The following is a 12,331-nucleotide window of genomic DNA, read 5'->3' as shown; positions in this document are numbered from 1 at the left end:
GCTGAGGATCGAATCTGGGCCGCACGCATGCCAGGCGAGCGCACTACTGCTTGAGCCACATCCCCAGCCCAACATGATTATTTTTTGATACACATACCAGCTCTGAGTCATCCAGTGTGCATCCTCCGTTAATATAGCACTCAATGTCTAGAGCTTTGATCCGCCCATTGTTCATGAATCCCACCTGTCACCAAATGATGGACATTTTACTGATAGGTTTAAAATTAACATGCCAAGAGCAGTCCATAGCCAAGTTCCCCTACTGAGCACAACTGGGGACAGACTTTGCTCCCTGTTCATCCTGTTGTGTACCATGCCTTGCTATTCCTTTGTTTTTCAGTTTGATTGATGAAGAACTGTTTGGATCTGAATTTTGCTGAGCCCTCTTCGCTCAACATGTAATTTTCTGTGCTTCAAAAGTTTTTGCTTGTCTTTCAGTGTGCAATTGCCACTCTTGTCTTCCTTACTCTCGGGAGATTCTCCTTCACTTTTTACTGGCTTTCTTTTTAATTTAGTCTGTGGTTTTCTCCTTGTGGAAAAGTCTCTGAGATTCCAAAATGTCCTGGGATGAATCACAGGGTCTCTCATTATGGAACAGACTGTAGAACTGAGGTCAACGATTGGATGTGCAGCAATAGCTACTCTCAATTCCCTAGGCAGGGAAGGCGCTTTGTAGATGGTTACAGGACCTAGAGAATGTGAGCCAGTGCTCCTGTAACTGTCTGGGAGGAGCTTAAGGCAGATCATAGGTTTCTGATGTTGCTATTCCCCTCCCTCCTACCCACTTGGACCATCTTGTTTGGATAAGATGAATGAAAAGAAAAATCCCCACCCTCTATTCTGGTATTACCAAAAGATGACTGGCCCTGGTCTCTTTGCCCTTCTGAAAACAAAGATAATACACCTGAAGAAACTATATAACTGTATGGCTCTCATCATCTATTGCAAGAAAGATATCAGATAATAGACCACAGAGCAGTTAAGAACTATAGGAAAACCCACAAATTCAAAATGTATGATAGTTTTGACAAATTCTAGACTGAAGTTTGATTTTTACTTTTCATGAGAATTGCTAAGCCAAATAGCACTCTGTATAAGGCAGCAGAAAGAATTCTTCAACTGTTTAGGATAAACCTTTCAAGAATTTTGGAAATAATTATTTATGCAAAATATCTATTATGCTAATTTACAACCAGTTCTGAATAACCAAGCAAAACATAATTAGCAAGTCTGAATGAGGATATGTTTATACCTATGTATGCATATATATTATTATATTTTATAATATATTATATATATTATTATATTGGAAGTGACATTATATTTCTTTAAAAGTAAGATAAAATTTGGATTTTTCAAAAAGTTTACTTCTCTCTTTTTAATTATATTTTGCATTATGATAATTACCAAAATGTTAACAATTCAGAACTTCTTTAATAAGTATTATTACTGAATCAGTCTCATAACCATGACACAAAGGCTAATATATAATCCAGGCCAAAACAAAAGACACAAGATCCATCCTAACAATAGTAACTGCCACAATTCCAGCAGTTAGCCTCTAATTGCTCTTGGTCCTAGAAGATAATAATAGCTGTGACTATTAATTTCTGTGCATTTGAAGGTAAATAAAAAATTTAATGGCCAACCACAGTTCCTTTCTCTCTAATTATAAAAATTACTAATGCCAACAGAAGAAATAAAATAGCGTTGTGGAATGGGAAGCTGTGATTTTAGTAGTATGGACACTGCAATAATCTAAGGGAATGACAAAGTCAGATAGGGAATCTAACTGTGTGTATGCCACAAGCAATGCCCAGATAAAAATGTCTGTAACGCTTTGTATTACATTAGAACTATTCTAACAGCTCAATCACAAATTTTTTCAAGGTGTTTTTTTTTTTGGGGGGGGTACCACAGATGGAACCCAGGGGCGCTTAACCACTGAGCCACTTCTCCATCCCTTTTTATATTTTATTTAGAGACAGGGTCTTTCACTGAGTTGCTCAAGGCTTTGCTAATTTGTTGAGGCTGGCTCTGAACTCATGATCCTCCTGCCTCAGCCTCCCAAGCTGCTGGCATTACAGGTGTGTACCATGGTGCCCTGCTCAATTACAAACTTGAAAAATGGCATTGTCAACTAGATGCCAGCAAATAATTTTAATAGTGTTTATACTACAGTTGCATAAAAATGCAGTTAATGCAGTAGAAGTATTTTTTTAAAGATGAGATCTTTTTATGTTGTTCAGGCTGGTTTTGAATTTCTGGACTCAAGCTCTCCTCCCACATCAGCCACTCAAGTAGCTGTAACAACAGGCATGTGCCTCTGCTCCTGGCTTTACAATTTTAAATCCAATTGTTTTTTTCATCTGCAAAGAGGTTTTGTGACACTTTTATGGTCACTTAGTGGAAACTTTCATAAAAAATGATTTTGCAGTTAAAATGACCAAATGTTTCCAAACATTTCTACTATAAAATAATATTTTTACATTCAAGAAGTTTTGGTGTAACAATGTTTGTATCTTGAGTTTTGTTTTCCCCTTCCAGTTCTGTGTATTGAACCCAGGGGCACTCAACCACTGAGCTATATCCCTGGCCCTTTTTAAATTTTTTGTTTTGGTCAGAGTCTAAGTTGCTGAGGCTGGCCGTGAGCTTGTGATCTTCCTGTATCAGGCTCCTGAGTAGCCAAAATTATAGTTGTGCACTACCATACCTCATGTTTTTGTATTTTGTGGGGCTAGGGATTGAACCCAGGGCCTTGTGCATGCTAGGCAAGCACTAGCTCTGAATACCGCCCAGTCCTGTTTTTTTTTTTTTTCTTTAAGGAGCTACTAATATAAAATCTTATTCCTTAAGTAGTGTTTTTATCATTGCTTCAAATTATATTTTCATTATTAAACCAGATTTGTTAAAAGTTCACCACGAAATGCTATGAATATGCAAATATATAGCATCTTCATTAATATTTTAGACAATAAGATTGTTTTTACAAAATCAAAATTAGTAAAAAAAGAAGAAAACTATTCAAGTAAAAGGAATTATTTTTAATTATTTGATCTTTCAGACTTACTTTATATTTTCCAAATAACGGGTGCCTCCCTCCAGTTATTAACATGTCATCTTCACGATCAAGAACAAGACGAATGGGATGGCCAGTTCTAAAAAAACAAAATCTTGGGTCAAATTCCCCATCCATCCCACCCACCCAACCCTCCACTCACCCCTCCATCTACTCCTTCACCTATCCACCTACGTATTTACGCAACCCTTATTTATCTTCCCATATCCATCTATCCATTCATTTACCTATTCATCCACTATCCACCTTCCCACTCATTTATGCCATTCACTTAACTGTCTCTCTATCCATCCCATAAAGATCTATGAATTGCATGCTGCATGTGCTAGACATTGATGTGAATTAATGTATGACTAAATGACTATTGTCTCTGTGATCGATAATTCAGTGTGAGAAAATCTAGCTAAAGGGATTAATGTCACATGACAGTTAAGTTGCATTATTATGGCTTCAAATTGACCTTCAAGTGTGATCCTCACCCAGATCCCATTATTATGCATCTCTCTGCAGCTAGTTATAAAGGAGAGAGCTTGAACAGATAAACGCAAAGTTAACAACAGTACTATAAAAACATCAGTTAAATGTAAAGATTCCAGGTTCATTGTCTAGTAATTCTGAATCAGTGGGGCTGGCATGGGGAGGCAGGAACTTCTACAATCTCAGGAGACTTTTAATACCCAGGAGGTTTGGGAACACTGTTCCAGGTGTCGGGGGGAGGGTGGGTCACGTAATGTATGGCAGTTGTTTGTGAAGGCAGGGTTGTATTTTAAGGCACAGGTTCCCACACTTGGCTGCACAATGGAACCACTGGGGAAGTTTTGGAATATTCCAATCCTTTGGTTGGTGATGGAAAGTGCAGGTGCTGGGATTTAAATGTTCCCCATGTAACTCCAATGTGCAGTCACATTTGAGAACTCTGAAAGGCCCAAGGCCTTGTGAGAACACAAAGAACTGATTCTCTCTTAATCACTTGGATCCCTTGTGGTTGAGATAGAGAGGGGTTAGATATGGAAAGAATGAAGATGAGGTTCAGATCCTGGTTTTCCCACCTGCAGACTAAGACACATGCTCTGAACTACACGGAGGTTGTCAAAGGAAGCAGTATCTGGGGACATTACAGATTGATGAAGCCTCTGACAAAATACCAAAGAAACAGCCATAGAAAATGAGTGAATAACAGAAAAGCCAGCACCTATCATACATGAATGTTGAGGCATGAATGGCAAGTGAATTGGTGAGTTTTCCATTGCAGCAGTTAGCTCAGGAACCACCCACTCCTCCCTTTTTTTCCCATGATGGAGACGGAACGCAGGGTCTTGCATGTACTAGGCAAGCACTCTACCACTGAGCTACACTCCCAGCCCCTAGGAGCTCTCTTTGAGGACAAGTCATCTGTCCACTGAGATAAACAGTTTGAGAGGGTGGTACTTCCCACATGCAGTGAGGCCTAGGATGGGGGGGGGTGGTTCTTTCCTCAATCCAAACTGTTCTGGGGTTGAGAGTAGAAAGGAAAGCCAGAGAATAATCCATTTAGACAGAGTGCCATGTTCTACCTGTAGGTCACCTTCTCTGAAGCTCAAGAATGGGCAGCCCCAGCTCTGGAGGTATTCAGCCAGTAAGACCACTTTATCTATTTAAAGTATATTAACTTATTCAAAGTCCTGGATATATTTGACTTTTGCAATAACTCTAGAAGGGTGGGAAGGCTGAGCATGGTGCTGCGTACCTATAGTCCTAGCTACTTGGGATGACTTGAGGCCAGGAGTGTGCAAACAACCTGAGCAACATAGCAAGACTGTCTTTCAAAAAATAAAATAGAGAAAAGAAAAAGGTTGGTGATGTAGATCAGTGGGAAAGTGCTTACATAGAATGCATAAGATTCTAGGTTCAACCCTCAGTACTGAAGAACAGCCAAAATAAATGAAGAAGAGTGGGAGGATAAGTATTAATATCAACATTTTATAAACAGAGACTGAATTGCCAGGACTATGACAGTGACTATGACAGAAGTCAAAGTGACTCTACATTCTGTACCCTCTGTGTCCTCTAGCATACTTACTTGACAGCACCCACTGCTGCAATTGCCCCAAACACAGATGGCCTTCCCACCTTCCCTCCAAAACCTCCACCCACTCGTTTGACATGGCAGGTGATCCTGTTGATGGGGATGTTTAGAGTAGAGGACACTGTTTTCTGTAAAAGTGAGATAACAGGAAGATTTCTAAGAGGGAAATGGCAAAGAATTGTTTTGTTTCCGGAAACACAACATCACAGCAGAATATGTTCACATCTACCTTTGGTAAAAAAGTGGATAGTCCAAATTTGTCTTATGGAGCTCTGCTTAGTTCATTAATCTTCACAGAATAGTTCTTCCAGAAAAAAATGGAATTTACCAGAAGGGAAACTGTCACACCCCTGGATTCTTGTTCTAAGTTGGATTCCAAGTCAAATGCCTAGACCTAAAGTCCCACAGTGGTGAAAACCAGCAAATTCCTGGTATGTATGCAACTAAACCCTAGAGCACATTGTGGCTGGGGAAGTAAAAAAAAATGTTCTGTAAGGTAATGTGCTGACTCTAAAGATTATCTGTAATGATTATTTTAGAGAAAAAATAATTCAGTGGTGTCATCCAATCTGAGAATTCATCTAAGCCGAATGGAAATAGACTAAAGTGACCATGGCTCTTCTTTTTATTACTTGATAATGCCAGAAAAAATAATAAAAACATTCTGAGGTCTAAGCTGCTTTACAGGTGTTCAATACTTGGATTCTAAAGTTTTGTAGGTAAATGGTTATCAACTATGGAGCTGTGGGGATTGCCCGCCATGATGGAATTACGAAGGTGGGGAGATGGGGAAGACCCTTGATCTTACCTGCACGTGGGCTGGATCCTGTGTGGACACATAAATGTCCAGTTCTTTGTCCTCTGTCTTTGGAATAACAAGCACTCTTTGTGTTTCCATGTAAAAGTGTTCCTGTCCTCCAACGTGGACCTCTCCTATTAAGCACAAGCACAGGACAACTTCTGAAGGTGTATGCTGCCTGGAGGCCACCATCTTGGGGAATTCAAAAGCAAGTAAGACATGGACTGACTAGTTTCCATTTGCTCTGACTAAGGAATCAGGCATGTGTCTTATAGCAACTGGAGATAACAGTTGTGGAAGTTAAATGTGTCAGCTTCTGTTCCTTACTCTACCCTTAACTAATCACAATCTTAGGGATTTTTCTTCTATTTATTCTGCTGCTTACCTCCCAAATACAACACACACACACACACATACACACAATTTGATTTTTTTTTTGATTGGTGCTGGGGATTGAATCCATGGCCCTGAGCATTCGAAGCAAGTACTCTACCAATTAATCTATCTCCCTATCCCACACATAATTTGAAAGGAAGAGGTATAAATTCAACAGAGCCCCAAGATTTTGGAGGGTGATCTCTTTGGTGAGAAATTACATGCTCTTGAGGTATTGTTCAGTATTCAATCAGGCAAAATTCTACTAGCTATCCTGAGTTGCTTACCTTCAACAATTTGATCCACTTTTTCAAATGCCTCCTTAATGTTTCCTTGCTCAAGTTTTTTTTCAGGGCATAGGAATGAATTGTGTTTTATGGCATCCTGTGTAACAGGGGAAATCACAAGAGCCAGTTAGTCCTACTTTTTTCTTCCATCAGCTGTTTTTTTTTTCCTCTAATGAAAGTTACTATACTCCCCCAAATCACTGTCTCCTGGGATGTATGAAAGGTGTCAAGTAAGCAAGTACTGGAGCAGCAGGCCACTGTAGAGAGGGATGTCAAAAGGATTGTCTTCCAGATTTGCAGAGAAAACCAGCAAGAATTAGTGAAATGTTAAGAAGGATACTGAGAATTGAGGTCTGGGGGCAGTAGGATGGTCCAGGATGATAAATGCTCATTCCTCATTTTTAATGTGGATCTCCAGGGAACAGGCAATAGGTCCCAATGACTATAAGTGAGTTTCTGTTCCCTTTTTTCACCTTCTCCTTGAGAAAAACCACTGATATTAGACTAGGCTCACATGCAAGAACCCCTAACTCAAGAATCTGAAAAATTGAGGCTGTGTTGAGGCACAATAGGCAGGTCCTTACACATCCTGGGGCAAGACATCTTGAAAATAATATAGAAAGTTTGTTCATTTCTTTGAGTATCTGGGATATATCACAAGAGCCTTCCCAGTTCTTTGTTCCATGGTGTGTGTTGTTTGTTTTGTTTTGTTTTGGTGATGGCAATAAGATGAACTGATTCACACATGAAGACTGGATGCCATTCCATTCCATGGACTGACCTACCAGCAGGTGATCCTTACTTAACCTGTGGATCCCAGCTGTCTTCCATTACTTCAGAAGGACACTCCTCTGCTACCTTCTTAGACTCCCCAAACCTAGGAGTCACAGCCTTCCTTGCTAATGATGATAACAGTGAAAACATTTGCACCATGCACTGTACAATAACAGTATATTTACATGTCTTCTCACATTAATTTCATGATTATCTTGATTTTCTAGACAAAGAGACTGGGCTTAGAGAGGTGAAAATAACTTTCTCAAAGTCATGCTGCAAAGAAGTGAGGGAGGCAGTGTTTAAGCCCAGGCTCAGTTGTCAGAAACATCTTGCCTCATAATGAACACCTGATTTCTCAAAGCCACAAAAAACAAATCATATAGTTGAAAATTTCATGTTATGCTATACTGAGATCTCAATAAGTCACTCTCTGCATGTACAGGGATGTTTATTTCCATATTGTAAATAGTAACTGAGATTTGCAGGCTCTAACTCAATGAGATCAAGGCATATAATTTTCTTACAAATGCTGTTTTTAGTGAGTGCTAATTATGAGCCAGGCACTGTTCTGAGCACTTTGTACATATGAACTCATTTAGTTTTATGATGAGTTTTATGATGAGACATATTATTATTACCCCCAGATTACAGATGAAGAAACTGGCATAGAGATATTAAGTAACTTGCCTAAGGTTACACAGCTAGTAAGTAGTACAGCCTTGATTCAATTTTCCCAGTTTGGTTCTTGCATTTGTCCTTTTAACCACTACTCTACACTACTCTACACCACCTGGTGTTTGTTGTGTAAGACAGATTCATATAAATAGACAAATTAATAGATGGATGAATCAGTATTGGTATATATGACTCTTATCACCTGCTTTTGGTCACAAAAGAATTATTTCCTGATTCTGGATCATCCTATTGAGGAAACTCTAGATCCCTATACACTCTGAATCTCAGAAAATTTCATGGTGTATCCTCTGGGTGCAATTTCACCCTTGGTAAAAATGGGGTTCAATTTGAAATTTCAAAAACCCGTAATAAGATCCTAGGACAACCTGGGGAAAGCGAGTGAGCCAAGAAAAATGGCCTAGACTCTTTGCCAACTTGGCAAATGGGAATTTGGAGCAGAGTTAATTTGGTTTAGAAATATTAAGAAATATTTTTTAAAAGTTATTTGAATATTGAGCAATTTATACCTTTTAGGAACATTTTAAAATGCTCAAATGATTCACTAGGGTCTTCAATACTTTTTATGACCTGTCATAAGCACACAAACAAATTAGTTCTGAACCTGTCTCTTAGAACTTGCAAATCCTAGCTGCTGCAGTTGAGATCTAGAATGTACCCTAGAGGCTTGGTGGTGGAAACTTGAGGAAGTGGGGCCTAGTGGAAGGTTTTAGGTCACTGGGGGTGTGTCCTTGAAGGGGGCTGTGGGACTGTAGTCCCTTCCTCTTTCTCTTCTTCCTGTCTCAGCCACAAGTTTTGCTCTACCATGTACTGCTGCCATGAAATACTACCTCACCATAGGCCCCAAAGCAACGGGGCCAATTGACTATGAATTGGTCTGACACTGTGAGCCAAAATTAACCATTTCTCTTTATAAGTTGATTATCTCAGGTATTTATTACAACAATGAAAAGTGAGCTAACATACCCATCCTCACTTGAATTGTGTTCTCCATTTGCTTTCCTAGAAATATCATCTGAAGTCCATTATATAGACTCCAATTGAGAGTGTAAAATTTCCATGAAATTCCACCATAAATTTCTCACTACTTTTGGGCTCCACCTTGGAAACATTATTTTTCTCAATATCCATTCTCATTATCTTCCACAAGTAATAGAATCCCCAATTTTTAGGGGATACATGGACACATGGAATAAAATCTACATTTTCCATCTCCCCTTGAAGGTAGGTATGGCACGTGACTAGGTTCTAATCAATGAAATATAATTAGGCATTTATAACTGTGAAGTGTCCTGAAAGAGAGGGGGTATTTCTGACCTCATTACCTCATTCTCTCTATTGTTTGGAATGTGGGTTTAATGGCCAGAACTTCAGGAGCCATTGAGGACCAGAGGTGACCTGAAGAATGGAAACCATGCATACAGAGCGACTAGGTAGAAGGAGGCTGGATCCCTGACACGAGAACCCATATGCATGGCTTAAATATGTCCCCCACAGTCCATGTGTTGGAGACCCGATCCCTAATACAATAGTCTTGTGAGACAGGCACTTCAAATTAAAGAGTTGATCAGGTCACGAGGGCTCTATTTTCTTGAATGAGTTGATGCAGTTATTATGAGAAGGTTCTTTATCAAGAAGAGAGGGGGTTTGTTATAAAAGCAAGTTTGGCCTTCTCTTGCTCTCTCTCTCTCTCACACATGAACATGCACCCTCTATTGACCTTCTACCTTCTGCCATGGGATGATGAAGCACCATATGCAACCACCTAGTCATGGACTTCCCAGACTCCAGAACCATGAAAAACACATTTCTATTCATTATAAATTACCCATCTTAGGATTTCTGTTGTGGCAGCACAAAACAGATTAAGATACCACATAAGCCCTGGACAAACCACTGCTAGACTTTTTGAATGTGAGACAAAAACTTGTACACTGAGATTTTTTTAAAAAAAATGTTCCTTGGAGTCAAAGATAATTTCAGTTCATACAAGTAATATCTTCCAGAGAAAACTTACTTTTCCAGGGAAAGCCAATCCCCCTCCTCTCCAAAATTCCTAAATCAGTATTGCACATTAAGATATTTACAAAGGCACTTTTGATTCTAAAATCTTAGTGTGAGACCTGCCAGCCCTGCTTACCTCTATGGTGAAGATTACAGGTTCCAGATCCTCATAGGTAATCTTTATCTTTTCAATTGCCTGCTTTGCCTGTATATCTGTCTCTGCAACTACAGCACAGATAACCTGGCCCACGCAAAGTACCTGTGGAAAGTACATGCATAAAGCAGATAGAACATTAGGGCAGGAATAGGCAGCTCAACTTCACCAATGCCTGGTATCTTAGATGTCATTTTTGAGCAATAATAACCACATTGGACTCATTCAACTATATGTGTTTGGCTCAAACTTCTAAAAACTTCTAATGTAAAATTTAAATAATATAGACAGCTCCATTTGCTATTTTGCTCAGTGAATATAAGTCCCAGAGTAGATATGAGATTGATTGTGAACTGAATCTACTGTGTCCTCTGTTGTGCTTGGTTCACATGTATCTCTTTCACAGATGTTACTTTAGAGTTTAAGGATAAGCAAAATATTTTTTGTTCAATGTGACTCCTATAGTAGACTGAATTGTAGCCTCTTCCCCCACATCTCTGCCCTGGAAAATTTACATGTTGAAGCCCTATCCCACCCCCACCCCATGTGACTGTATTTGGAGATAGGACTTTGACAAAGGTAATGAAGGTTGAATGAGGTCATAGGGCAGAACCCTACTAAAATATGACTGGTGTCTTTATAAGAAGAGGAAGACACAACCTTGAGAATGGAATGCTCTTGAGAAAAGGCATGCCTGCGAGGATTCACTGAAAAAAATTACCTTCTGTAAGCTGGGAAGAGTCCTCAGGAGAAACCCAACCTGCCAACACCTTTATGTTGGACTTAGCCTCTAGACTTGGGAGAGGAAGCCTCTAGACTTCTGTTGTTTAAGCCTCCCAGCTGTGGAATTTTATTATGGTAACCCAAGCAGACTAACATAGTTCTAGACAGCCAACCTTTTCAGCTGGAGTTCAACTAAAAGAACAACCTCCATGGCTGGAGGAGAAATTGTTTGGGTCTCATTGAGAGATGACAGTAATACCTAACACTAGAGCCTTCATTATGCCAGTCACTGTCCAAAGCACTTTAAATGTATTAACTCATTTAAATCTTACAACTACACAGTGAAGTGGGTGCTATGCTCATTTCCTCTTTACAGATCATGAAACCCAAGGGCACACAGCTATGGAGTGGAAGGGCTGGAACAGGAACCTAGACTATCTGGTCCCAAAGTCAAGTGCTCAATAAATAATTGTTAACTTTGAATTAAAAAGTCAATTCTCTCCCTTGTTTTTTTTTTTTCCCCTTTCCCCTCACAAACTCTTATATGTAATTTTGTGTAACAATGAGGGTCTCCTTCCATTTCCATAGTTTCCCTTCTCTCTCCCTTTCTCTCCCCCCACTCGTCTCTGTTTAATGTTAATCTTTTCCTCATGCTCTTCTTCCCTGTTCTGATCTTAGTTGCTCTCTTTATATCAAAGAAGACATTTGGCATTTGTTTTTTAAGGATTGGCTAGCTTCACTTAGCATAATCTGCTCTAATGCCATCCATTTCCCTGCAAAATCCATGATTTTGTCATTTTTTAGTGCTGCGTAATACTCCATTGTGTATAAATGCCACAGTTTTTTAATCCATTCATCTATTGAAGGGCATCTAGGTTGATTCCAAAGTCTAGCTATTGTGAATTGTGCTGCCATGATCATTGATGTGGCAGATGGGGTAGAGAGGGAAGATGAGAGGGAAGGGGAGGGGGGATAGTAGGGGATAGGAAAGGTAGCAGAATACAACAGTCATTAATATGGTATTATGTAAAAATGTGGATGTGTAACCGATGTGATTCTGCAACTTGTATTTGGGGTAAAAAATGGGAGTTCATAACCCACTTGAATCAAATGTATGGAAGATGATATGTCATGAGCTTTGTAATGTTTTGAACAACCAATAAAAAAATATTAATAGTTTTAAACTAATTCAATTCAAAAAAAAGAAATATTTGACTACTATTTGATAACTAATTGTGATCCAAAGAGGGCGTGTGGGTATGCATATATATGTATATATGTATTATGTATTTATTATATGCAATTTGAGGTAAAACAGTCCTTGGATCTTTTCTGCAATAAATATATGTGAGGCTAAAAAAAAAAAAAAAAAAAG

At 39.1% G+C, this 12,331-nt stretch overlaps 1 protein-coding gene across 1 annotated transcript in view; it reads right to left on the bottom strand.

Moving 5' to 3' along the window:
- The window catches only part of LOC107138360 (aldehyde oxidase 2), an 83,765-nt gene that overhangs the window by 35,127 nt on the left and 36,307 nt on the right, over positions 1-12,331 (bottom strand). The window contains exons 19-24 of the mRNA XM_048808982.1: positions 10,216-10,338; positions 6,606-6,702; positions 5,953-6,077; positions 5,139-5,272; positions 3,071-3,158; positions 98-184 (exon numbers count right to left, since the gene is read on the bottom strand). Coding sequence (XP_048664939.1) covers positions 98-184; positions 3,071-3,158; positions 5,139-5,272; positions 5,953-6,077; positions 6,606-6,702; positions 10,216-10,338 — 654 coding nt within the window. The remainder of the gene's footprint in view (positions 1-97; positions 185-3,070; positions 3,159-5,138; positions 5,273-5,952; positions 6,078-6,605; positions 6,703-10,215; positions 10,339-12,331) is intronic.

The sequence above is a fragment of the Marmota marmota genome, unplaced genomic scaffold (genome assembly GCF_001458135.2).
Source record: "Marmota marmota marmota unplaced genomic scaffold, marMar, whole genome shotgun sequence".
Classification (NCBI taxonomy): domain Eukaryota; kingdom Metazoa; phylum Chordata; class Mammalia; order Rodentia; family Sciuridae; genus Marmota; species Marmota marmota.
This window is presented reverse-complemented; position numbering and strand designations above follow the sequence as displayed.